The sequence below is a fragment of the Oncorhynchus gorbuscha genome, linkage group LG26 (assembly GCF_021184085.1).
Source record: "Oncorhynchus gorbuscha isolate QuinsamMale2020 ecotype Even-year linkage group LG26, OgorEven_v1.0, whole genome shotgun sequence".
Taxonomy (NCBI): domain Eukaryota; kingdom Metazoa; phylum Chordata; class Actinopteri; order Salmoniformes; family Salmonidae; genus Oncorhynchus; species Oncorhynchus gorbuscha.
The window spans coordinates 1,241,231-1,264,482 of record NC_060198.1 but is presented as its reverse complement, the minus strand read 5'-3'; the positions used below and the strand labels follow the sequence as shown (position 1 = coordinate 1,264,482).

General features: G+C 45.9%; 5 protein-coding genes across 8 annotated transcripts in view; 2 read left to right on the top strand and 3 right to left on the bottom strand.

The window, feature by feature from the left end:
* The window catches only part of c3b.2 (complement component c3b, tandem duplicate 2), a 31,183-nt gene extending 30,001 nt beyond the window's left edge, over positions 1-1,182 (bottom strand). For both annotated transcript variants that reach the window (XM_046330859.1, XM_046330861.1), the window contains exons 1-5: positions 1,054-1,182; positions 781-810; positions 540-581; positions 406-444; positions 23-215 (exon numbers count right to left, since the gene is read on the bottom strand). In XM_046330859.1, coding sequence (XP_046186815.1) covers positions 23-215; positions 406-444; positions 540-581; positions 781-810; positions 1,054-1,142 — 393 coding nt within the window. In that variant the 5' untranslated portion in view covers positions 1,143-1,182. The remainder of the gene's footprint in view (positions 1-22; positions 216-405; positions 445-539; positions 582-780; positions 811-1,053) is intronic.
* Positions 1,183-1,534: 352 nt separating this feature from the next.
* Positions 1,535-7,134, bottom strand: yju2b (YJU2 splicing factor homolog B). Its single transcript, XM_046330953.1, has 11 exons — positions 7,030-7,134; positions 6,699-6,743; positions 5,742-5,795; positions 5,494-5,576; positions 5,361-5,416; positions 5,191-5,251; positions 4,952-5,094; positions 4,382-4,554; positions 3,572-3,710; positions 3,214-3,406; positions 1,535-2,844 (listed from the first exon to the last, which is right to left on the bottom strand). Exons 2-11 carry the CDS (start codon positions 6,699-6,701, stop codon positions 2,466-2,468), a joined length of 1,284 nt encoding a protein of 427 aa, XP_046186909.1. The 5' UTR covers positions 6,702-6,743; positions 7,030-7,134; the 3' UTR covers positions 1,535-2,465.
* A 7,765-nt stretch (positions 7,135-14,899) lies between these two features.
* LOC124016404 (persephin) lies at positions 14,900-15,814 on the top strand. Its single transcript, XM_046331963.1, has 2 exons — positions 14,900-14,978; positions 15,310-15,814. The coding sequence occupies exons 1-2, from the start codon at positions 14,900-14,902 to the stop codon at positions 15,786-15,788; spliced, it is 558 nt and encodes a 185-aa protein (XP_046187919.1). The 3' UTR covers positions 15,789-15,814.
* Positions 15,815-16,340: 526 nt separating this feature from the next.
* On the bottom strand, positions 16,341-20,575 carry wdr83 (WD repeat domain containing 83). Of its 2 annotated transcripts, none has more exons than XM_046331592.1 (9): positions 20,379-20,575; positions 20,124-20,239; positions 19,807-19,927; positions 18,188-18,293; positions 17,901-17,949; positions 17,519-17,645; positions 17,358-17,425; positions 17,025-17,248; positions 16,341-16,805 (listed from the first exon to the last, which is right to left on the bottom strand). In XM_046331592.1, exons 2-9 carry the CDS (start codon positions 20,224-20,226, stop codon positions 16,635-16,637), a joined length of 969 nt encoding a protein of 322 aa, XP_046187548.1. In that variant the 5' UTR covers positions 20,227-20,239; positions 20,379-20,575; the 3' UTR covers positions 16,341-16,634. The 2 variants fall into 2 exon arrangements, with proteins under 2 accessions (XP_046187548.1, XP_046187547.1); XM_046331591.1 differs by having other exon boundaries at positions 20,370-20,572.
* An 83-nt stretch (positions 20,576-20,658) lies between these two features.
* The window catches only part of wdr83os (WD repeat domain 83 opposite strand), a 14,566-nt gene continuing 11,972 nt past the window's right edge, over positions 20,659-23,252 (top strand). Inside the window, exons 1-4 of one of the 2 annotated variants that reach the window (XR_006835302.1) lie at positions 20,659-20,820; positions 21,057-21,162; positions 21,471-21,568; positions 22,654-22,813. Coding sequence is in view for 1 of the 2 variants with exons in the window: in XM_046331593.1 (XP_046187549.1) it covers positions 20,771-20,820; positions 21,057-21,162; positions 21,471-21,568; positions 22,654-22,720 (321 nt within the window). In the remaining variant the exon portion in view is untranslated. Of the gene's footprint in view, positions 20,821-21,056; positions 21,163-21,470; positions 21,569-22,653; positions 23,047-23,252 lie in introns of those variants that run through there. The other variant, XM_046331593.1, reaches the window with a different exon arrangement.

Below are 23,252 nucleotides of genomic sequence, written 5' to 3'. Positions count from 1 at the left end.
GTAGTGAATTTAACTGAATCACCTTTATGATCTTGAGGGTGTGGTAGCTGTTCGCCGGGCCGAGTGTGACGGTGTCCTGCAGGAGCTGGTACCTCCTCTCCGGGTAGTTATGGACTGTTATGGTGACGGTGACAGGGCTGTTAAGGCCATGAGATTCTAAATAGATGGACTCCTCACTGTCTGTTCTCAGAATGTTAGGGGCTAGGAGGATGAACCTGGGGTGAGGGGAGAAGAGAGGAGGCGAGGGTGGAGGTACAAGAGAGGAGAAGGGATGAGAGGGAGAACAGGGAGAGGAAGAGAGAGTGAGAAGATGGCAAACTTTGACATGCATACAGTAGAGTAGTATTTTAGTAACGGAAAGGATTGCCTTTTGTGTTTATAAAGATACTTTTGGGAGCACTGTACCTTGGTTCCAGACTGGTGTGGTCTTTTGGATTTCTTCTCCTGTAAAATAAATGAAGCATTGTTTTTTCCTTTAATGCCAACATTTGGTAGTGCGACATGAGGGTTCAACAAGGTAGAGAAGATTCTGTACTCACTCATGAAGATCAAAATACATGTCAAGGTCCATAGGTTCAAATCTGAATGGGCACATTGAGTGTTGTATACATTTCAGACAACTGCATTGTTCTTAGACTGATATTACTAATAATACATGATTGATCATTATGATTACATATTGCAGTTATGTGTTATTGTGAATTAGGAATATAGGGAATATTTAGATTTGGGCTGAATTAGAATAAATAGAATTGAAGAGATAATAATCATAGACCCTACCGGCGGCGATCCCATGGTCTCAGTCGCATCCTAAAAAGTTGAGAAATAAATCTGTTAAAAATGTGACAGTCAGGGAGTACAGTTTAAAACAGCCCAGAAACAAGTAAAAAATAACTATATATTACTATTTTGATTAGCCCACTGTGTAATATACAACCCCGAGAAATCGCGCCTGTCGGCAGTCAAGTTTAAGAAATTAGCGCTTTTAGTAGAGAGCAAAAACGTAGTATGGTCTACGGCAGCAAAATGAAAAGTTGAGAAAGGAAAACTTACCGTTCTCGGTATGGGTTGTTGAATATTTGGGCGCAACAGCTACAGAAAACACAAAGCAACAAAATGTGGAGCAGTGTCCCCTCTGCCATTCTGACAGTGTATGGAACAAAACTCTCACGACACTGGGGACAGAACTCTTTCACACAGAGACAACACCCCCTTCCCCCCAAAGCCCAGCCCCCAAAGAGTGATATTTTGGCAGACTATATTCAAGCAATTACCTATCCCTCTTTTAATTGGTGACCAAATGCAGCTAAGCTTCAAATATGCTAAGAGGTCAGTTGCTTTTGTAATCAGGTAACATCAGGTAACAGCTAACCCCAAATAGTATGCCTCCTCTGCGTGTGTGTAGCAAAGACAGAACATTTGATATTCCCAATATGAATCATACATGACTGGGATCCATGGCTGTGCATTATGTTCTAAGTTATCTTGATCATGGCTCATAGTTTCTATAAAGAAAATACAAAAACGACATTGATTTACAGCAAGAGCCGCAAAGGCCCGGATATTTATCAGATGAAATGTACATGTATTACCAAGAGCAATGTGGACATACACTGCATATCAGAGGACAACTGTTTTCAATGACATTCGTATAATCACTCCACTCTGTATAATACACGACTTCTACACAAATCAATACAACTGGAAAACAACCTCTCGTCCATGGTTATTTAGGGTGAAAAGATCCCGTTGTCAAACACATACTGTACCTTCAGTCCCAGTCTCACACACACACACACACACACACACACACACACACACACACACACACACACACACACACACACACACACACACACACACACACACACACACACACACACACACACACACACTTTGGCCATAGAGCAAACTGTCTCGTAGCCGGTTTACACCAGACTGAATGCAGCGCTCACCATTGTTTCAATACACATAGAAAGTGGGTACACATGGATGCACATCCCAATGATACAATGTAAACCAAACAGGAGACAACTTAGTCATTTTCAATACATTCTATTGACACAGAAGCGCTACTGTACCTAGCAAAATAGTGTCGCAGCGACTAAACCATTTTAGCAGGCTAGCTTATCATTTTGGCTAACTATGGGGCAAAACAATCCGCAAATGTACCGTTAATTAGCCACCGCAAAATCTCTTTTGCTAGCAAACACTGCAGCGGAATCTATGACATCTCCACTTTCCAAGCATATTGAGCTCAGCATTCAGTCCGTTTTAACCAGGCTAAAAGGTCTGGTTTGTCTAACACAAAGTCAACAGTCCATCCTCATACTCCTAGGTCTGGCTTCAGGGTGATGTTTACCATAGCTACAGATCTAGGATCAGATTCCCCTCCCCCAACCTTAACTATTTAGTGGAGGAAAGTCAAAACTGACTCAAGATCAGCATCTAGGGGAAACTTCACCCTACACCCCGGGGTCGGAGTCGGAGGAGTCACTGTAGTCTGCAACCAGTGACGTCCTCAACACCCCAGAGCAACCACTGTCACGGTCCTCCAGTACTGTCCCACAATCCTCTCCTTTCGATCGTCCTCTGTCCTCTTCTTCTGTGGTGGTGTTAAGAATCTGCATCTCCAGAGATCTCATGTGAGTTTCAACCATTTCCTGTCTCTGCTCAGGCTGTGCAACTCCCAAATCTGTCCCCCCAGTCCTTTGTGTTTGTGCAACCTGTAACTCCTTCCCCTCCGGCGAGAGACTGTTTCCCAGATCATTGGTTCCTGGGTCTGATTTCCTGCGTGAGACTGTAGCGCAGGCCTCTGGTTTGTTCCCAGAGCCCTCGGTCCTCCTGTGGATAACCACACACACACACACACACTATCAATCAACTGTGTAGCAAATATGGTGAACCCACTGCAACAGGTTAGCACAACAAAAAGGTGGCTTGGGTTACATGAACATTACTGGGCCTGTTTTCACAAAGCGTTTCAGAGTAGAAGTACTGATCTAGGGTCAGCTCCCTCCTGTCCATGTAATCTTATTCATTATGATCCAGAAGGGAAAAATGATTCAAACAAAATGATGTTGATAGATCCACTAACATTCATGTAAATTGTAAAGTCTTTTGACTAGTTGTGTGTTGGGCCCAAGGAAGATTATGTGTCGTCATTGGCGTCAGCAAATAGGGAAATTCTAATTCACCCATTCATTGACCTACCTCCTTATGAGACTGTGTGGGTTAGGGGAGGAGACTTGGGGACCCAGGGCTTTGGCCACAGCAGCACCTTTCCCCTGTAGGCCCAGCTTCTGAAGTAGGCTGCCTGCAGCGCTACCTGGTGGCAGAGTGGGGGAACTGAACCAGGAGCGGCTAGAGATCTCCTTCCGCTTGTAGTTCTGCCTGTCATCGTAGGCTAGAGGAAGGGGATGAGGAGAGAAGGCATGGTGTTCTTTTATTAAAAAGTAGTGTGTGTTTGTGCGTGCCTGTGATATAGTGTGTATAAACAGTGTGTGATTGAGAGAGTCTGGTTTAGAGTGCATTATTATTCTCTGTGTGTGTGATGTACATGCCCACTTACAGTCAGGAGCTGTGTAGGTGAGCAGTGCTGCTAGTTTCTTGTCCTCCTCTTTCTCAGGCAGCAGAGGGATGGACAGATTTGTCCTCTTTCTCACAGCGTTGTCTTTCTCCTCCTCCTCCGCCATCACTTTCTTCTCAGTCTGCGTATTAGATCAGTGGAGATGAACAGTTAAGTCAGCAGCCCTACACCTATCCACCCTATTTACACAACGTCCCATTGAGATACATCTCCTTTACAAGGGGCTTCTCGCATCCTCGCCGCCTTTTAAACCACACTGGAGGAAAAACTCCCAAGGTCCCTCCACACTGACCTAATTCTCCAATGCGTTTTAAGGAGGCAAGGACATAGGATACGAGGAATCAAGGAAAAACTATTTGACAAAGAGTCCAAGTAATTCCATGGGCGAATCCCAATCCTCTCTCTTTCCTCCTGAAGTGTGCACTCGTTCACTACTCCCCACAAATGTAAAAGCATTGGATTGGTGTAGGCATGGCTAGACGAGAAGGAGGCGAACAAGTGTACAGTTCAGGAGAAGGGTAGAGAATCTAAATGTGGCCTCGAGTGCATTTTAAATTGTAATTACTTCGCTACTATGGCCTATTTATTGCCTATATAGACTTCCTTTTTTTCCTATTGTGTTATTGACTGTGCGCTTGTTTATCCCATGTGTAACTCTGTGTTGTCTGTTCACACTGCTTTGCTTTATCTTGGCCAGGTCACAGTTGTAAATGAGAACTTGTACTCAACTAGCCTACCTGGTTAAAGGTGAAAAAAAAATAAACAGTTATGATCTGAATGCAGTGCATTTACCCTGAACTTCCTGCGGAGCTTGCTGTTGAGTATGAAGTCGTCCTTCCATCCAGCCTGGTGATCCTGTAGCTCAGACAGAGAGGGAAGAGCCTTCCTCAGTTTCTCCTTGTCCTTACCACCATGGTCCAGCTTATACATGGGGTCAGTCTCTAACTTCTCCTTCTCACTACGCTCTGGGGAGACACACGGAGGGAGCGGGGACAGGAAAGGGGGGGGGGGGGTGGTATAGGGGGGGTGGTAGAGAGAGGGGAATAAGTGGGGTAGGTGAGAAAAGAAGAGAGCACATGAGAGATAAATGGAAGACAATGAGGCCTAAGAAATGAGCAGACAAGACACAGAAATGGAGGAATAAAGGAACTGATATCAATAGTGCCATTGTTGGAAGATAATCGGAGTCAATTCTGTTTTGGGGTTTGACATATTAAAGAATAAGAGGTCGCGACTAAAAGGTGGCTGAGAGGCCAAATGTCATTAGTTGCCAGGGATGAGGATGTTCGTTGTCGGCCATATCCCATCCTTCCTCTCACACACCTAACAGAATGTAAAGGTCAACGAGGAGAAATGAGTTACCTGTAGTGAGGATCTGTTCATTGTCAGCCATGTCCCATCTCTCCTCCTTCCGCTGCGCGCCGCACACGATGACGTAATCACAGGTGGCCGGGTCTGTCTGCATCTCAATGTAGTTCACACACAGGTGACACTTCATCCGGAACCTGAAGAGGAGCACACAGGTAAACCGACACAGATGTATGTATTGGCCTTCAGTGTGTGTGTGTGTGTGTGTGAGATTGAGATGTGTCTGGTCTCACCTGTAGATTGGCGTGGTGTAGTAGTTCCCCACTTTCTTCTTCTCAGCGTTATAACGTACACCTGAGTGACACAAATGTATGATAACAAATGCCTGTAATTGATTATGTTTCTGAAAAAGGAAAACGTATAGCAACTTGCTGGAAAACTGAGAATGGAAGAGAGAGCTTACCCATGCCGATGTGATTCTTGCAGCCATCACACCAGATATTATAGGGCATCTCAAACCTGTGAAAATACATAGACAAGAGTCCGTTTCCTGTAACCCTCCTGTAACCACTGAATTTGATGTTTGTGTTACTGACCGGATGATGAGGATACCCTGGGACAGTTTCCTGGCCCTCTCTCGTAGAGCATGGGTTCCATGGTAACCATTGAGGGAGCCATGCTAGAGAGAGGGAGGGGGAGAAATGGAAAGGGGGAAAAGAGAAAGTGAGAAAAGAGTCAGAGTGGGAACAGGTTAAAAGAGGCTGTAGACTGATCAGTGTAGACTGATTTCTTAAACCCATTAACCTATCTATTATATGTGATGATGGTCAGTAGTCATATTTACCTTCTGTGGGTCGAAGTCCGGAGGGTAGTAATGGTTTTGTCCTTTCCTCTCACCCTGAGAAAGGAGACATGGAAAAGGAGGAAAGTGTGAACACCTAGTCAGTATTCAACACACTAGTAGTTAACAGAGCTCTTTTATCCAGCTGGTGGCACCAGATCCTCTCAACATGGATAAGGGGAAGGGGGAATAACTAGTCAGTTGTACAACTCCCGCATTTAACCCAACCTTTCTGAATCAGATAGGTACTGCCTTTAAATCAACATCCTCGTCACGGGACCCGGTGAGCAGTTGTTGTTGGGGGTTAGCTGCCTTGCTCAAGGGCAGAACGGCAGATTTTTCCACCTTACCGGCTCGGAGATTCGAAACAGCGACCTTTCGGTTGCTGGCCCAACGCTCTTAACCGAGGAAACCCGGTGCCACCAGTGGGGCTTCCTCGCCGAGGAAACCCGGTGCCACCAGTGGGTCTTCCTCGCCGAGGAAACCCGGTGCCACCAGTGGGGCTTCCTCGCCGAGGAAACCCGGTGCCACCAGTGGGGCTTCCTCGCCGAGGAAACCCGGTGCCACCAGTGGGGCTTCCTCGCCGAGGAAACCCGGTGCCACCAGTGGGGCTTCCTCGCCGAGGAAACCCGGTGCCACCAGTGGGGCTTCGCCGAGGAAACCCGGTGCCACCAGTGGGGCTTCCTCGCCGAGGAAACGGTGCGAGGAAACCCGGTGCCACCAGTGGGGCTTCCTCGCCGAGGAAACCCGGTGCCACCAGTGGGGCTTCCTCGCCGAGGAAACCCGGTGCCACCAGTGGGGCTTCCTCGCCGAGGAAACCTGGTGCCAGCAGTGGGGCTTCCTCGCCGAGGAAACCTGGTGCCAGCAGTGGTGGACAAATACTAAAAGAGCTCATTTACAAGGACACTAATGTTCGCTACTAGTGTGTTGAACACATTTTGATGTGGCCTGGCAACTTACCATGTTGTTAGCTTGTACAGCGCACTAGAAGATAGCCGTTGTCACCTAGGGGAGAAAATACAGGGTCATAGCTTCGTTTTTGTGTTTACAAATGTTTGCACACCTTCAAGTTAGCCATCTAACTTAGACGTTCGAAATAAGATTGCTTATTTACAAGCACAACCGCTAGCATAGCTAACTAGCTCACGCTACCATCGTGAATAATAAGCCAAACAACCGTTTTAGGAATGTAACAGGAGATGTGTGCCCATAATTAACACGAACTGTAACCGAAACATAACTGATTTCGAAGAAAAACAATTGAGATATCACAAAGTATCGTGCTCCTTACGGTTTTCCAAAGCATTAGCTAGCGGAACAAAATCGACAACAGTGCATACACAAAAACGTCACTTCCGTTTTGTGAGAAACGTCACACATTGGTGTCTGCTTTTTTTAATCGTCTCTGATTAATTGTGCCTGCACAAAGACTGCTACTTTTTGTGAAGATATTTTCGTATACTTATTTTTGTACCCCAAGACCCATTGGAAAAGTCCACAACTATGACAATTCACCTTTTTACCTCCCTCCTCTGTTGTAAGTTGTTATGATGGAAACCAGAGCGTCCATCAAAGTGAAGGGAGATGGGCAGTCAGGAGACAGGCCAAAACTCCTGGATAATATCAACATAACTCAGTTAGCATAGGCACTGGACTCTGGAGAAACCTCAGACTGTGTGTGTCTGCCAGGGGGGTTAGTTTTGACCTGGTGGATGTGCCAGAGACGTGAGGGATACCCACTACAGGTGTCTCCCTTAACAGAGAGAAGAAACAGTCTGGCAGGTAATGACAGAGAGTGGGAAAATATATTATCTCCATAATCATTCTATTTTGGATGTTGGTCTGACCTGGGTCAATACAGTATATCAATTAGGCCTAGGCCTATGATAGAACAAGACTGTCTCTCCAACTATGAAATAATTTTTTTCTTCGAATTTCACATATCTCTGAATATGAAAATGTTTCCCCCACCAAAAAAGATTACAAAATTAGCTTTTTAGGCTACTGACTTCTATGTCAATTTGTATCTGCCCCTCACTCTCACTGTTTTCCTTTTTAATAAAAGCAATGACTACATTGGAAGAAAAGAGGCGTGGCCAGAGAAGAGGTCTGGGGAAATGATGGGCTACTGTCTATCAAGGATCAGGTGATTAGGACAGGAGGGAGGGATGCAGGGTAAGGAATGGAAGGGAGAGGTCAGGGATACAGCAAGAAGGATGGAGGGAGGGAGGGATGCAGGGTAAGGAATGGAAGGGAGAGGTCAGGGATACAGCAAGAAGGATGGAGGGAGGGAGGGATGCAGGGTAAGGAATGGAAGGGAGAGATCAGGGATACAGCAAGAAGGAGGGAGGGAGGGAGGATGCAGGGTAAGGAATGGAAGGGAGAGATCAGGGATACAGCAAGAAGGAGGGAGGGAGGGAGGGATGCAGGGTAAGGAATGGAAGGGAGAGATCAGGGATACAGCAAGAAGGATGGAGGGAGGGAGGGATGGAGGGTAAGGAATGGAAGAAAGAGGTCAGGGATACAGCAAGAAGGAGGGAGGGAGGGAGGATGCAGGGTAAGGAATGGAAGGGAGAGATCAGGGATACAGCAAGAAGGATGGAGGGAGGGAGGGATGGAGGGTAAGGAATGGAAGAAAGAGGTCAGGGATACAGCAAGAAGGAGGGAGGGAGGGAGGATGCAAAGGGGATGGAGGAATGGAAGGGAGAGATCAGGGATACAGCAAGAAGGAGGGAGGGAGGGAGGGATGCAGGGTAAGGAATGGAAGGGAGAGATCAGGGATACAGCAAGAAGGATGGAGGGAGGGAGGGATGGAGGGTAAACAGCATTCCGAATGGAAGAAAGAGGTCAGGGATACAGCAAGAAGGAGGGAGGGAGGGAGGATGCAGGGTAAGGAATGGAAGGGAGAGATCAGGGATACAGCAAGAAGGAGGGAGGGAGGGAGGGATGCAGGGTAAGGAATGGAAGGGAGAGATCAGGGATACAGCAAGAAGGATGGAGGGATGGAGGGATGCAGGGTAAGGAATGGAAGGGAGAGATCAGGGATACAGCAAGAAGGATGGAGGGAGGGAGGGATGCAGGGTAAGGAATGGAAGGGAGAGATCAGGGATACAGCAAGAAGGATGGAGGGAGGGAGGGATAAAGTGAGAGGGAGATGGAGATGTAGGTGGAAGGAGGGAGGGATCAGGGATAGAGCGAGACTCAAAAAGGATGGATGGAGAAAGAGATGCTCAGGGTGGATGGAGGGGGGAATGGAGACATATGGAGGGATAGAGAGAAAGAGATTCTCGGTGCAGGTGTCTATCTGATCCAGATTTACGTTGTAAACAGCATTCCGAAGTTTGATATGCTGTGGCATTGAGTTTGACATTCTGTGGATAAATCCCCTTAGAATGCTTCCCATTACAGGAACGTTGCTCCCATCTAACATTCCTGCCCGGCACAGACAGACAAGCCCTATTTGGGCTGACACAGAGAGACGAGCCCTCTCCGCGGTCCAACCACCACCAGGAATGCACAAGCCAGCAATGCTCAGGAAGAGACATCGATCTGACCTGTCTGTCTATCAGTCTGTTAGTACCATGGATCCATCCCTTCATCCCTCCATCAGTACATGCCTCTATCACTCTATCAGTCTGTCCAGTGGATCCCTCCGCGAGTTGGTAGAGCATGGCGCTTGTAACGCCAGGGTAGTGGGTTCGATCCCCGGGACCACCCATATGTAGAATGTATGCACACATGACTGTAAGTCGCTTTGGATAAAAGCGTCTGCTAAATGGCATATATTATATATTATTATTATTATATTATCTAGGCCTAGATTACTCTATCATTCTATCAGTCTGATAGAAAGGATCCCTCCTCCTCTAGGCCTAAATGGGCCTATCAGTCTATCAATGGGACATCTCAGAGAGTGATATGTCTATTGCCAGGAATTTACAGACAGCAACCTCATCTCTTAAACCAGTAGAAGCCCTTACCGAGTAGGATAAGTTCCCCCTAGTCATGGTCAGTTTTGCATCTTTCTCCCTTAATGGTTCAAGTTAGCAGGCCATGTTGGGGGGACGTTAGCTCAGTTGGTCCTAGAACTGTGCTTAGAGAGCCTGTTGCACCATCAAACAACACTGTAAGCCCATCAGACACAGACAGGCAGACTCTGAACCCTTCCAAGAGAGTTTATCTTTATTTACTGCTCTACACCAAATGTTAGGAGAAGAGATTTGAAACAAATGTGTTTCCACTGATCCCTACAGGGCCTGATCCAGTTGTGTTTTGAACCTGGGCCAAGCAGTCTGGTAGTTGCAGGGAGAAAGACTGCTCTAAGATCAGTTGAAGTATGTTTCTCTGAGGTTAATGGTTATGGTTTGGCAGAGTGAGACTGATCCAGAGTGGCATTATCTGATATTGAAAGGTCTGTAGATCCCCCTATAAACAAGTCACCTTCACAGTAGATCAGCTGCGTAAGGTAGAAGCTGGACACAAGGTAGCCAATAAGCAATGCTCCACATTGTTATCAGACATTACTACAGTGCACAATTAGTAACACCATCAGCCAATGGCTCGGTGTAAGGAGTAAGGATTTGACACTGCAGTGACTGGCCGTCCGAGATGCTTTTGTGATGAAGGCTTCATATCGAATCGGGATGACCGCCGTTTAACTCAGAGCTTTCTCTCCAGGTGAGACATCAGCACTCGGGGTAAGAGACGGAATACAGAAAGAAGCTCGCAATACACATTCATCTCCCGGTTAATCCTCTCGGAAAACATGGAGCGTGAGAGGGCAAAGGGCCTGACACATTCCTTCCACCTCCCGCCCGGAGGAAAGGATGAAGATGGAGAGAGAAAGAGGGAGGAGAAGGAGGAGGAGGGATACAGTGATAGAACAATCCCCTTGGTATTTCTCTTGAAGATATGGTCTGGAATTTAAAGATGTCTCAGGTAGTGAGGAATGAGAAGAATCTGACAACAGTGTCATGTCAGGAAAAAATAACTCCTATAGGCCTATACAGACAATGGTGTATCATGCATATAGTATGAAACAAATGTATATTACACTTCATGTTTCGCATAGGGTATTTGGAAATGATCACTTTTAGCCCAGCAAGGCCATAGAGTCAGCTAGGTTTGATTGACAAATGTCTCGGCTGCTTGTTTGAATACCAGAAGGCAGAAAGACACCAACCAGTGGACGACAATGTCTATGGGTGTTGTCTGTGTCTGTGCTCCTTCTCAGTACAGAACATTGGACACATGGTTTTCCGTAACCATGCTTACTCACATCATATTTCCCTCTGAGTTGTAGGCTAAGTCACTGTCTACACCATGTACCATTCTGTAGCTGTGGGCATTTACACATTCCTGCACGGTCAGCATGTTCAATCCCAAAGCCTCTCAAGTCTTCCTAATTCTGTCGTCACTGATTCCAGACAGTAACATAAATACACCAGATTGTATCTGATCGTACTTCTGATTTTCTGCCTTACTTTAGCTGTTACTGAGGTATTCTCCCTCCCCTGGCCTGGTGCTACACTACATAGACCTACCATCACACCTTAGCCGTTACTGAGGTATTCTCCCTCCCCTGGCCTGGTGCTACACTACATAGACCTACCATCACACCTTAGCTGTTACTGAGGTATTCACCCTCCCTTGGCCTAGTGCTACACTACATAGACCTACCATCACACCTTAGCTGTTACTGAGGTATTCTCCCTCCCCTGGCCTGGTGCTACACTACATAGACCTACCATCACACCTTAGCTGTTACTGAGGTATTCACCCTCCCTTGGCCTAGTGCAACACTACATAGACCTACCATCACACCTTAGCTGTTACTGAGGTATTCTCCCTCCCCTGGCCTAGTGCTACACTACATAGACCTACCATCACACCTTAGCTGTTACTGAGGTATTCACCCTCCCTTGGCCTAGTGCTACACTACATAGACCTACCATCACACCTTAGCTGTTACTGAGTTATTCTCCCTCCCCTGGCCTGGTGCTAAACTACAAAGACCTACCATCACACCTTAGCTGTTACTGAGGTATTCTCCCTCCCCTGGCCTGGTGCTACACTACATAGACCTACCATCACACCTTAGCTGTTACTGAGGTATTCTCCCTACCCTGGCCTGGTGCTACACTACATAGACCTACCATCACACCTTAGCTGTTACTGAGGTATTCTCCCTCCCCTGGCCTAGTGCTTCACTACATAGACCTACCATCACACCTTAGCTGTTACTGAGGTATTCTCCCTCCCCTGGCCTAGTGCTTTACTACATAGACCTACCATCACACCTTAGCTGTTACTGAGGTATTCACCCTCCCTTGGCCTAGTGCTACACTACATAGACCTACCATCACACCTTAGCTGTTACTGAGGTATTCACCCTCCCTTGGCCTAGTGCTACACTACATAGACCTACCATCACACCTTAGCTGTTACTGAGGTATTCTTCCTCCCCTGGCCTAGTGCTACACTACATAGACCTACCATCACACCTTAGCTGTTACTGAGGTATTCTTCCTCCCCTGGCCTGGTGCTACACTACATAGACCTACCATCACACCTTAGCTGTTACTGAGGTATTCACCCTCCCTTGGCCTAGTGCTACACTACATAGACCTACCATCACACCTTAGCTGTTACTGAGGTATTCTTCCTCCCCTGGCCTAGTGCTACACTAAATAGACCTACCATCACACCTTAGCTGTTACTGAGGTATTCTTCCTCCCCTGGCCTGGTGCTACACTACATAGACCTACCATCACACCTTAGCTGTTACTGAGGTATTCTCCCTCCCCTGGCCTAGTGCTACACTACATAGACCTACCATCACACCTTAGCTGTTACTGAGGTATTCTTCCTCCCCTGGCCTGGTGCTACACTACATAGACCTACCATCACACCTTAGCTGTTACTGAGGTATTCTCCCTCCACTGGCCTGGTGCTACACTACATAGACCTACCATCACACGTTAGAAGCCCAATTCATTCAATTTCTTACATGGTGTTGTCCTAAAGTCAGTTTTCGGTAATGTGACCATTAGGGTTCTTACTAATTGCGTAGCGTGTATTTACCTCGCCTTAAATCACAGAAAGAACTTCTCCGGGTAGAGGAGGATGGAGAGACGTGGAGCGGAGACGACCGATGTAAAAACACAGAATGTGTATAATGTGTAGGTTTTACAGGAGCTATGTTTAAACCTTAAACAGTCTGTCTCTCTCTTCAGAGGCAGGAGAGGGCTTAGAGCTGCATCAGGCCTGACCTGGAGTATGTACAGTATGTCCTCATGGAGACAGTACATGAATGGTGCTGAGAGATGCAGGGACAGGTATTCTGGGTAAAGTGATGGCTGATGATGGAAGGAGAGAAAAAGTGAAGAGCAAAAGTAGTAGAGAGTGGAATCGACTCAGTCGTCTTGTCCCTGTTGATGATCAGGATGTTCACCTAGTGAGAAATGTCCAGTCACACGGTCCGTCAGGGCTTAAAGACGGCATTGAGAGTTTAGACAAGAGACTTGAACGCATATCCTCAAACACCATTAGCTTCACTTTCCCACCAGGAGGGTTAGTCGCCAGTTAGATGTGGTTTGTGTCACAGTCATCACATGATGGTCAGCAGCATCAAAGCATTCATGAAAACTCTTAACAGTCTGGAAGATTATTGTCTGAATTGGTCACTGAATAAACCCTCTGAATCAATGCAGTCTGACACACACACACACACACACACACACACACACACACACACACACACACACACACACACACACACACACACACACACACACACACACACACACACACACACACACACAAGCAGAGAGAGAGCTGTATTGGCAGGTGAGCTGTTTCTCAATATCCCTCGTGGACACACACATACACACACACAAAAGAGAAGGAATGAAGGAATGATAGCTGATGTCATCTTGATACAGTGTCATATTAGGCCTAGACTACATGCTTTCTTCCGCCCATGGGCTTATTTGGTTGTGATTGTGAAAAGACGGTTTGGGCGCCCAGTGTTTTTCCATGTTACAGATACTGACTGACACACACTCACTCACTGTGTGTGTGTGTGTGTGTGTGTGTGTGTGTGTGTGTGTGTGTGTGTGTGTGTGTGTGTGTGTGTGTGTGTGTGTGTGTGTGTGTGTGTGTGTGTGTGTGTGTGTGTGTGTGTGTGTGTGTGTGTGTGTGTGTGTGTGTGTGTGTGTGTGTGTGTGTGTGTTTGTTTGTTAGAGGGCCAGATGGGCAGGGTTATGGGGCTATTCCATTGGCAATCTCAATCAAGCCCAGTTAAATTATTTGGTCTGATAATGTGACCTGACAAGCCCACATTTCCAACCAAATCCCTGAATTTATGGAAGAAGTTACTGAAGATCTGGGAATGTCAGTCGCCAGTCTCGGAATGTCCATTAAAATATCTCCTGTCGTGTTTTTTTCCTTCTTCTCTTTTTTAATTACGACCATCCCTTCCCTCTTTTATTTCAACTCTTTCTTTACTGGCCCGAAAGAGACAGAAACGCATTCTTCACTTTGTCTCATTTGAACATTGACCTGGTGGACTTTTTACTTTAACTGTCTATTTTTCTATGTCCTCAAGTCAGTGTCAATCCCCCAGGTCTTTTGTTTATATTACACCCTCCCTCTCGCTCCCTCTCTCTCTCTCTTTCTTCAACTGTTCAAGTGGTAGTTCTGCCTAGCATCAATTGCCAACCAACTCAACCTCTGACCAGCCCGCCATTCAACTTCCAAACATCTTTAAGTTATTAGCCTCCAGATTTCATTTTCCCCATGAAGCAGCCTTTGCATCCATCGGAAAACACCTGGGCCCTCAGAATGCAATTTATACCTGTTAAATATAATCCCAATATGACACATTTCTTGGTCAAACACCCATCCAACAATCAAACCGCTAACCGTCAAAACTCAAGTGAGTCTACGGGCTTGGCGCTTTGGCGAGGAACGGGTTAGTGTACCCCCCCCCCTCCGTTTCACCGCCCCCCACATCCTGTCTCATCCCCCCTTCTTTTCGGAGGGATATATAATGGAGGTTGGGACTCTGTTGCATCTCAGCATCACTCGTAGACACTCATCCACTGTTCAATCGTTTACTTAGAGAGGAAGAGGGATCAACATAAGAGAAGAGGGCAGATATGAGGTCTCTACTGAAGCTGGTTGTTCTGCTGTTCTGTGTCCAGAGAGGAGAGGGACACTGGCTGCGCTCACTACTCGGTAAGGATGGATGGGGGTCACGACTCACGACCTTCGACATTGGAGATGGGACAGGATAGAATTTCTTCCTATTTTCTACAGTTTTGTACTGGGTTATATGTATCTCGATATTGTTGTGTACTTTGAGATTGGTTTACATCAGGATGATGTTTGACACTGGGACTTGAGTGACAAGGCATACACAGTCACTGGAGAATTTTGAGAGCATATTGTGTGATTTCTGTTCTGAAGTTTTTCTGTAGTCTACTGCAGTCTAGATTGTAATGCAATCTGGTCCAAGCTGGTGTGATGAGTTTTTTAATAACCCTCTCTCTTTATCACCATCTTTCAGAGCAGCGAGGGCAAACATCATCCTCCCCATCAGAGGAGGAGAGGAGAGGTGGAGGAGGAGAATCCAACAAAGGGAACAACAACAATAAGAACACAGAAGGTTCCGGATTTGCAGTAGAAGACCAAAGGGGTTCCGTCCCAGCCCCAATCATCCCAATCCGATCCCGCCGCTCTTCAACCCAATGTCGTCTCCGCTCCATCCTCCTCCAGGTACGAGAGCTGGGTCTGGGCTACGACGCGGACGAGACCGTCCTCTTCAAGTACTGCAGCGGAGACTGTCCCCGTGTCCGCTCCAACCATGATCTGACCCTGACCAACCTGCTCCTGAGGGGGGCCCTGCCCGAGGAGAATGGAGAGCCGTGGCAGAATGGACCATGCTGCAGGCCCACCCACCACGAAGATCTAGCCTTTTTGGATAACACCCATCGCTGGCACAAGGTGGAGAAGCTGTCGGCTGCAGGGTGTACCTGTGTGGGTTAATGGGGAGGAGCTGGACGTGAAGGGGGAGGGCCTGAACATTGACTTTTGGGCCGTGGCCATTGGCTGTTCAGAATGCAATGGGAGCGACATAGAGGCTCAGGCTGTACAAAAGGAGAATCAGGAGGAAAGAGATTACAGATGTAGCTAGAATTTGCTAGAAAGAAATGCATTCATTTTGCGTATGTATATTTATATTTATTTAAAGTTGCTTTGGGGGAGTTTTTTTATTATACCAATGATGTTGAATGGATCTTAGTTTGCTGCATAGATTAAATGAATAGTGGTTAACACTATGGTTGTTTGTTGAGTAAAACTGTTACAATTCGAAAAAAGGTCCTCAACAAACCAACAAGGTATTTATGTAAAATAAATTATTTATTTATTTGAGATGTTAACTGTATGATGCTACTTAATTTATTTTGTCCATGTGCCATATTCATATGTACAACTCGTAATAAAGACAACCATATCTACATGTTTTATGACCAATGTTGGTGAGTGATATTACATTTTCCCTCATGGCTACTAAGAAATATATATTAGAGCCTATGGTTCATTTGGAAAACACAAAGGGTTTATTCAAAACTCATCATTTACAAAATATTTACAATGAATATTTAAAAAAACATTATTGATAATGCTGGGACATCAGCAGTAGTTTCATTGATTTATTCCATATTTTAGCCATGGAAGCAACGGCACGTCACTTTTCAACCACACAACCATTTCCCTCAACCAAAATCCGATCCCTGACCCTTAGTCAAGAACAGGCAGTTCAGTAGGGAACTCATCAGTTCTGACGATATCATGACTCTTGTCCTTTCTGTTATGTCCACCTAATGATTACTATGCTTTTTCCTGTTTAACAACCACCACATCCTCTTCAGTTTCCTCTGGCTCCACCCCCCACACCTGGACACGCCCCTCCATGGCTGTGAGGAGGCGGGTCTCCGAGGGATGGAAAGACAGCGATTGGACGACAGCCTTCCCGACTGGCAGCTTCAGCATCAGAGAACCCTGAGAGAGAAACAAGAGATGTTCAAAGAGGGAAAGAATCTAACACCAATAGGCACACATACCAAGTCCTTGAATCTGCAGCTGTTGACATTTACAGATACTGCTGTGCTATTCCTTTTCAAATACGCATCCAGTAAGCAAAATCAACCAATCAAATCAATTCATTTTGATAGGTAGTGGAGCTATCTATTAGATTAACAAATCCTCCATCCCTCGTACCTCTACCAGGTCCCAGCAGTACACGTGTCCGTCTTCAGAGCAGCTCAGGACGTGAGTATCCTTACTGGACAGACAGCAGTCCAGCTTGTAGCCCTTCATCTTGTGTCCTGTGTACTCTCCCAGCATCTCCCCTGTGCTCTTGTCCAGTAGACGCACGGTGGAGTCCAGGCTGGAGGTCAGAGTGCACTGGCTGTCCGCACTGAAACACACACACGTGATGGGGCCTGGAACACAGAGACAAACACATAACAAATCAATGCGACTCAGGGTGGTTTAGGTACAGAAGTTAGTGATAGTTAGTACAACAACTAGTTGGTAAGAGTAGATACTGACTGTTGATGAAGTCCACATGCAGCTGGCCCATCCGCAGGTCATACCGTCTCACTCTCCCGTCCACTGACCTGGAGAAAGACATGAGATAGAAAAGATGCTTAGAGGACTCTTCTATAAGAATCAAACTGAAATTAACAGAAAGGTTCAGACTTGGTACTGACCCAGTGAGCAGCTCGTGTTCAGACACCTTCAGACTGCTGACACCATCCTGAGCCTCGTCCAGAATCTGGATGGGGTCAAATTTTCTGGACCTGGTGTCCCAGCAGCGCACTGTACCATCTATGGAGCCTAGAGACCGACACGAGTACACACACACACACACACACACACACACACACACACACACACACACACACACACACACACACACACACACACACACACACACACACACACACACACACACACACACACACACACACACACACACACACAGTGGGTCCTGTTGTGGATGAGCAGGACAATGCTGAAGCCACAAACCTGGTTGTAGAGGTGACTGAGATGCACTTTGCTGAGGAAGGATGGAGGAACGAGAAAACTCACCAGATAAAATGACTGTAGCTTCTTCATTGAACTGGACACAGTTGACTTTCTGCAAACAGAGAGACAGACCAGAGGCAGAGCCATATCCATGTAAATAACTGGCTCCAGTTAGAGGTTTAGTTGTTGTATTCTTTCATGTCTCTATTCCTTCAACATAAACATCTCTTTCTATATTTTTTTCTGACCCACCTGACCTCTCCTACCCGCCTCTTTCCCCCTCCTCTCTTTCTCTAAAACTCCATCTCTCTCTGTGTGACACAGGAAAACATTGTATTATTTTCTCTCACCCCAGCGTGACCCCTGAGTTTCCGGGTGACCTGTCCCGTGGCGACGTCCCAGAGGATCACCGTCTTGTCCGAGCTGCAGGAACACAGCTGGCTGTTGTCATAGGAACTAGGGAAGGAATCGATGGTAAGACACACACCACTACCTCAGATCATATTCCCCCAGGGGCCCAGAGGCAGCAGGGAGACAGTGAAGGACAAAGCAGGCAGATGGATAGAGGAAGACTACACAAGCAAGCAGATTGATCACATAGAGAATGACCAGCAGAGGCAAGACAGACAGAGAGTAAAGGACACAGAAGGTAGATGGATGGATAGGGGAACTTAAAACAAGAATACTGAATGAGTAAAGAATGTGCTACTTCTTATCTATCAACCATACCGTATGTATCATTTCTAATGCATATCTCCTACTTCATATAGGGGAACATACAGGCTTTGGTGTCTGCATATAAGCTAGCTATCACACTGAAAGAGAACGCTTAGTGAAGTTAAGTGCTTCCCACTCAATCAGATCTAGGATCAGCTTTATTTAACCCAAATTTGGCCTTTACCAAACACATTCTTCAATAAAGTGTTCCTCAATCAGCTGTCTATATTCCTCTAGAGCAAGGGTCTCCATCAGGCAGATCTACCAGTAGCTCTCAGCCCACCTGTGAGTAGCTCGCCAATCAGTTCTGAAAGTGCATTTTTTAAACGTGTTCCATCGCAAACGGTCCTAAACATAAAGCTCCCGGCTACTATGCAATCAAATCCACAGTGACATTATCCCTCCCCTGGTTAGCCACCACTGCCTTCAAAACCCAAACTTAGCACAATATCTGACAATTAATTTCCAGCAATATTGCACGCGTTTGTCTATCACTCTGTTTGCAGGACAGTTAGCAATGATGATAACCGTCTTGTGGGTAGACAGCAAGACTTTCCCCAAAAACTTTCTCAATTAAATGTTAAGTGCAAAGTAGGCTTACCTGACAACTCTATATTTGGATTATTTGTATCAATTGTGTGGCGATTGTTTAGCAAACTCTGCCATGACGTGCTGCAGTAGTTGTCTCAGCAGAAACATCGCTCAACTGACACATTCCTCTTTACACTAAAACGTTTAAATTCATTGGTTTTTTTTCATTCCAATTTTTTTCTTCAGATGTGATTTAAGCACTGACATGGACTTAAAACATCAATTTTCAATGTTTCTCTTTGAATAATTGTAACATTGAGAGTAGTTTTACAAATGATTTTACGAGGTATATTGACATAAAACACATCTGTTGAACATCTAGGACCCCGGGAAGAGTTGCAGGTCTCGTGACAGAAAAGGTTGGAGACCCCTGTTGTAGAGACACCAAATCATCACGTTTTACACCGTTTTGGAGACTACAAAAACTCAAATCAGATTTAAAAATGCACCTAACTCAGTGGAGGGATCTCCAGAGTAAGCCATCCCTGAGACCGGGTCTGGTAACTCGTACCTCTGCAGGTTAACAATTAAGTAACGTACCACAGAAGTTTATGCAAGAGGGCTTTACAACCAAAAAGAGCGCAATGCATCGATCTACAAGACTTCAAAGAGGGCCAGCTTACTTTCTGATATAGGTTTGTGTAATAATACAGACACTGACCCATCAGCATCTAGAACCTCGTATCCATGGCCACTGTACGTCTTCAGCAGTGTCCCTCGACTTACACTCCACAACTTCAGAGACTTGTCACTGCCGCAAGACAGCAGGTAGTTACCATCAGCTGAGAAAGAGAGGGAGAGGGGTGGGGGGGAGAGAGAGACAGGGAGGGAGAAAGAGGTGGGTCGAGAGAAAATGAGAGGATGAAAAACACCTGAAACGCGTTATGTAGATACAGCCTCTCATGACATACACAAGCAGCTCCAAGTAGAGCATCAATCAATGCACCTCACGGTATCGGTGTTTGTTTGAGTTCTCACCATTGAATCGCACAGCTCTTACAGCCCCTTGTTGGCAGTCTATGGTCCTGAGAAGGTTTTGGGGGAGCTGAGGGACCTCAGGTTTGGGCTGGGGAAACGACATTTCACACTTCTGCCTGTAGAAAGAGAGGTTGAAACATATAGCTATTATTTTTCTCCTGACTTGAGCATCAACTACGCTAACGTTAGTAGTGGAAAGAGCAAGTGCTATGGAAAGAGCATCATGGAGCTTGGATAGCTATCTACCTGAAATACCTTGCTTGTTCGCTTTAGTTTGATGAGAGAGCAATCATTAAATTACTCATATTGATTTCTGTTAGCTAACAGCAAACGAAGTCCTTTTTCCCCCCCCTACAGTTTATGCTCCAGAATGTTAATATTTTTGCAAATGTGTGGTTTACTTCCTGTCTGTGATAATCGTTTCGTTCCGGGTAAAAGCATTTGTGTTAAAATAAAAGTTCGAACATTCTCCCTCCGCATTGATAGAGTCCTTCGCGTCTTTTAAAGCATTTATTTTGAAATGCATCCATCGCACGGCGGAACTGATAGGCCCCGCCTCTTCATTCGCCCTGCTCGCTGACGGGTCCCACTCAACACCGTTTTGCCACTAAATTAATCCTTAAAAATATCTCAACAAGAAGGACATTATGTCCGCAAACAACATGTCAGGCCCACAAAGGGTAAACAAAATTATCCGGTGAGTACAATTGAGTAAATATCGTTGGGTTTGCGCGCTAACGAGATAGCTACTTAGCTAAATCACACGTCTTCAGCACTATTCTAACGCGATTATAGACTAGCTAACAAGCTAGCTAGAACGCCTGTCGTTTTGTGAACTAACTAGATGTTGTTACACTGACATATATCTAAGTAAGGTAGCTAGTTGCGTTATTTGTGGTACGGTCATTCATATCTTGGTTGTTGTTGTTACAGATACAAGCCCCCCAGTACGGAAGCAAACCCCACCCTGGAAGACCCGACTCCAGACTACATGAACCTACTCGGCATGATCTTCAGCATGTGTGGCCTGATGCTGAAGGTGACCCAGAGACATCTGTTTTTACCACACTGACACACACACACAGATGACCTCGCCCCTCCCCCATTAATTGTGTGAGGGAGGGAGGGAGGGAGGGAGGTAGGTAAGCAGTGGATTGAAATTGCAGTATGATCTTAACCTGTTACACGTAGGCACATTATCTTACACCCCATACATTAGTAACTGTCTGGCTATGCCACAGCACTTCTACAGCCTCATGCAGAAAAGCTGACACACACACAGCGCATTATAAAGTATAGTATGTGGGTCATTCTGTGGTCCTTAGCCTTCTGTGTTGTGTGTTTCAGTTAAAGTGGTGTGCGTGGATAGCAGTGTACTGCTCCTTCATCAGCTTCGCTAACTCACGCAGCTCCGAAGACACCAAACAGATGATGAGCAGCTTTATGTGAGTAGAACAAATATGTGTGTGTGTGTCTCTCTGTCTGTGTGTGTACGTGTTCTGTCTCATATTTCCAACCTACCCAGGTAACCTACCCAGGTAACCTACCCAGGTAACCTACCCAGGGTCTGTATGCGACCATGAGGGCGAGTGAAAGAAAAGTGTAAAAAGTGTCTGCTATTATTGCCAAAATGCAGAGTTATCTATTATCTGTCTCCTAATGGATCACTGTTAATGTGTAATACTGTTAACTGTAATACCAGGACGCAGCAGGAAGTTAGTTTGGCAGATCTTATTCTGCCTGGGGTGTAATTCCCTAGGAACCAAACGGAGGAGGGACTAACCGGAATGTGTCCAATAAAAAACACTTTTCATTGCTAAATGTTTTGCTACGGATTGCGCTAATGAATGCACTCCTGGCAATAAAACTAAAGACACCGGAAGTTAGTTTGGCAACGCTCGGCTCTACCTGGCATTGTGACATGCGATGGGCTCAGCTTTAATGTCCAAATGCTTTTAACATTGACCTCCAGGTGTTGCATTTACCCATAACAATTAACTACAGCAGATAATACCACTTACTTTGTGGGAGCGTGTGTGTCTGTGTGGCATTTTTCCAGTAAAAGTAGTGTGTGTGGCTCTGCAGGTAAAGTAGAGTGTGTCAGGACATCAGTAGTAGATGCCTCCCAGTCCATCACCTAGATTAGTTTTTTATTAAAGATTGTCTCTATGCCCTCCTGGCTGGTAACACAAACTGTGTGGATCAGCAAAATGTTGTACAAGTGTTATATGCAGCAAATGAGATATAGGCCTAATCACAATGGAAAAATATGAAGTTTTTATGTGTGTGTGTGTGTGTGTGTGTATATACACACACACTGATCCAAGGTCGGTTTAGTTTTTCTTTTATAGTGAAGGTTAAGACCTAAGGGATGGTAAGCTGATCCTAGATCTGTGAAAAAGAGGACACAGTGTAACCACCGAACCTGAAGGCACTGATGCTTCTGCTGAGCAATCTATTCAATATTTATTGCTATTTCATTTTATTTTCTCTCATCCTTTTTTTCCCTTCAATCTCTTCTTTCGATCAGGCTGTCCATCTCAGCCGTGGTGATGTCATACCTCCAGAACCCCCAGCCCATGTCGCCACCGTGGTAACCAAGGACCAATGGCGGGGGGGCCTTGCAGGAGAGGGGCGGTTCCAGACTGAGAGTGGGAGACGGACTCCTGACTCGCCCACTGACCATCTGGAGAGAGAGAGATGGATGGATGGAGACAGAGAGGGAGGGATAAAGATGGCTGTATTGAGAGGAAACACAATGGTGGACATGAGGCAAGAACAAGAAGACCAGGTGGTCCTGGTTATTCTCCAAAATCTCTCTCTTCCTGGAGATATTGCAGGTTTTCTATTGAATTGTCTGATTCACCCGCTGTAAGCTGAGGTCTGTTAGTTGGAAATAAAGATGGAAGGTTTTATAAAGTCACTGTGTTTTGTTTGTCCTGTTACATGTGACAGGGGTCACTGTGCTCAGCTGTACCGTGACCACACGTGACCACCCTCATGAAACACCTTTAGCCAGCTGTGCCACCGAAAAGGTACAAGTTGGATTGGTATTCCAAGCTGAGGAGTTTAACCAATTCAGGTCTGTTACACATGCATGTCCTGATAACGTCTTGGGTCTTTAGGCCC

Bases quoted from the DNA above. Each gene is read 5' to 3' on its own strand.
- yju2b (XM_046330953.1), bottom strand. The intron at 5,577-5,741 runs GTAAATATGACT...CCCTCTCTCTAG, and splicing joins CGGACTTCGACCCACAGAAG to CATGGCTCCCTCAATGGTTA. The intron at 4,555-4,951 runs GTAACTCATTTC...GTGTCTCCCCAG, and splicing joins TGAACAGATCCTCACTACAG to AGCGTAGTGAGAAGGAGAAG.
- LOC124016404 (XM_046331963.1), top strand. From the start codon at position 14,900: ATGAGGTCTCTACTGAAGCTGGTTGTTCTGCTGTTCTGTGTCCAGAGA. The intron at 14,979-15,309 runs GTAAGGATGGAT...ACCATCTTTCAG, and splicing joins CTGGCTGCGCTCACTACTCG to AGCAGCGAGGGCAAACATCA.
- wdr83 (XM_046331592.1), bottom strand. From the start codon at position 20,226: ATGTCGTTTCCCCAGCCCAAACCTGAGGTCCCTCAGCTCCCCCAAAAC. The intron at 17,950-18,187 runs GTGAGAGAAAAT...CTCTGTTTGCAG, and splicing joins AACTCAGGGGTCACGCTGGG to AAAGTCAACTGTGTCCAGTT. The intron at 16,806-17,024 runs GTACGAGGGATG...TTTCTCTCTCAG, and splicing joins ACTGCTGGGACCTGGTAGAG to GGTTCTCTGATGCTGAAGCT.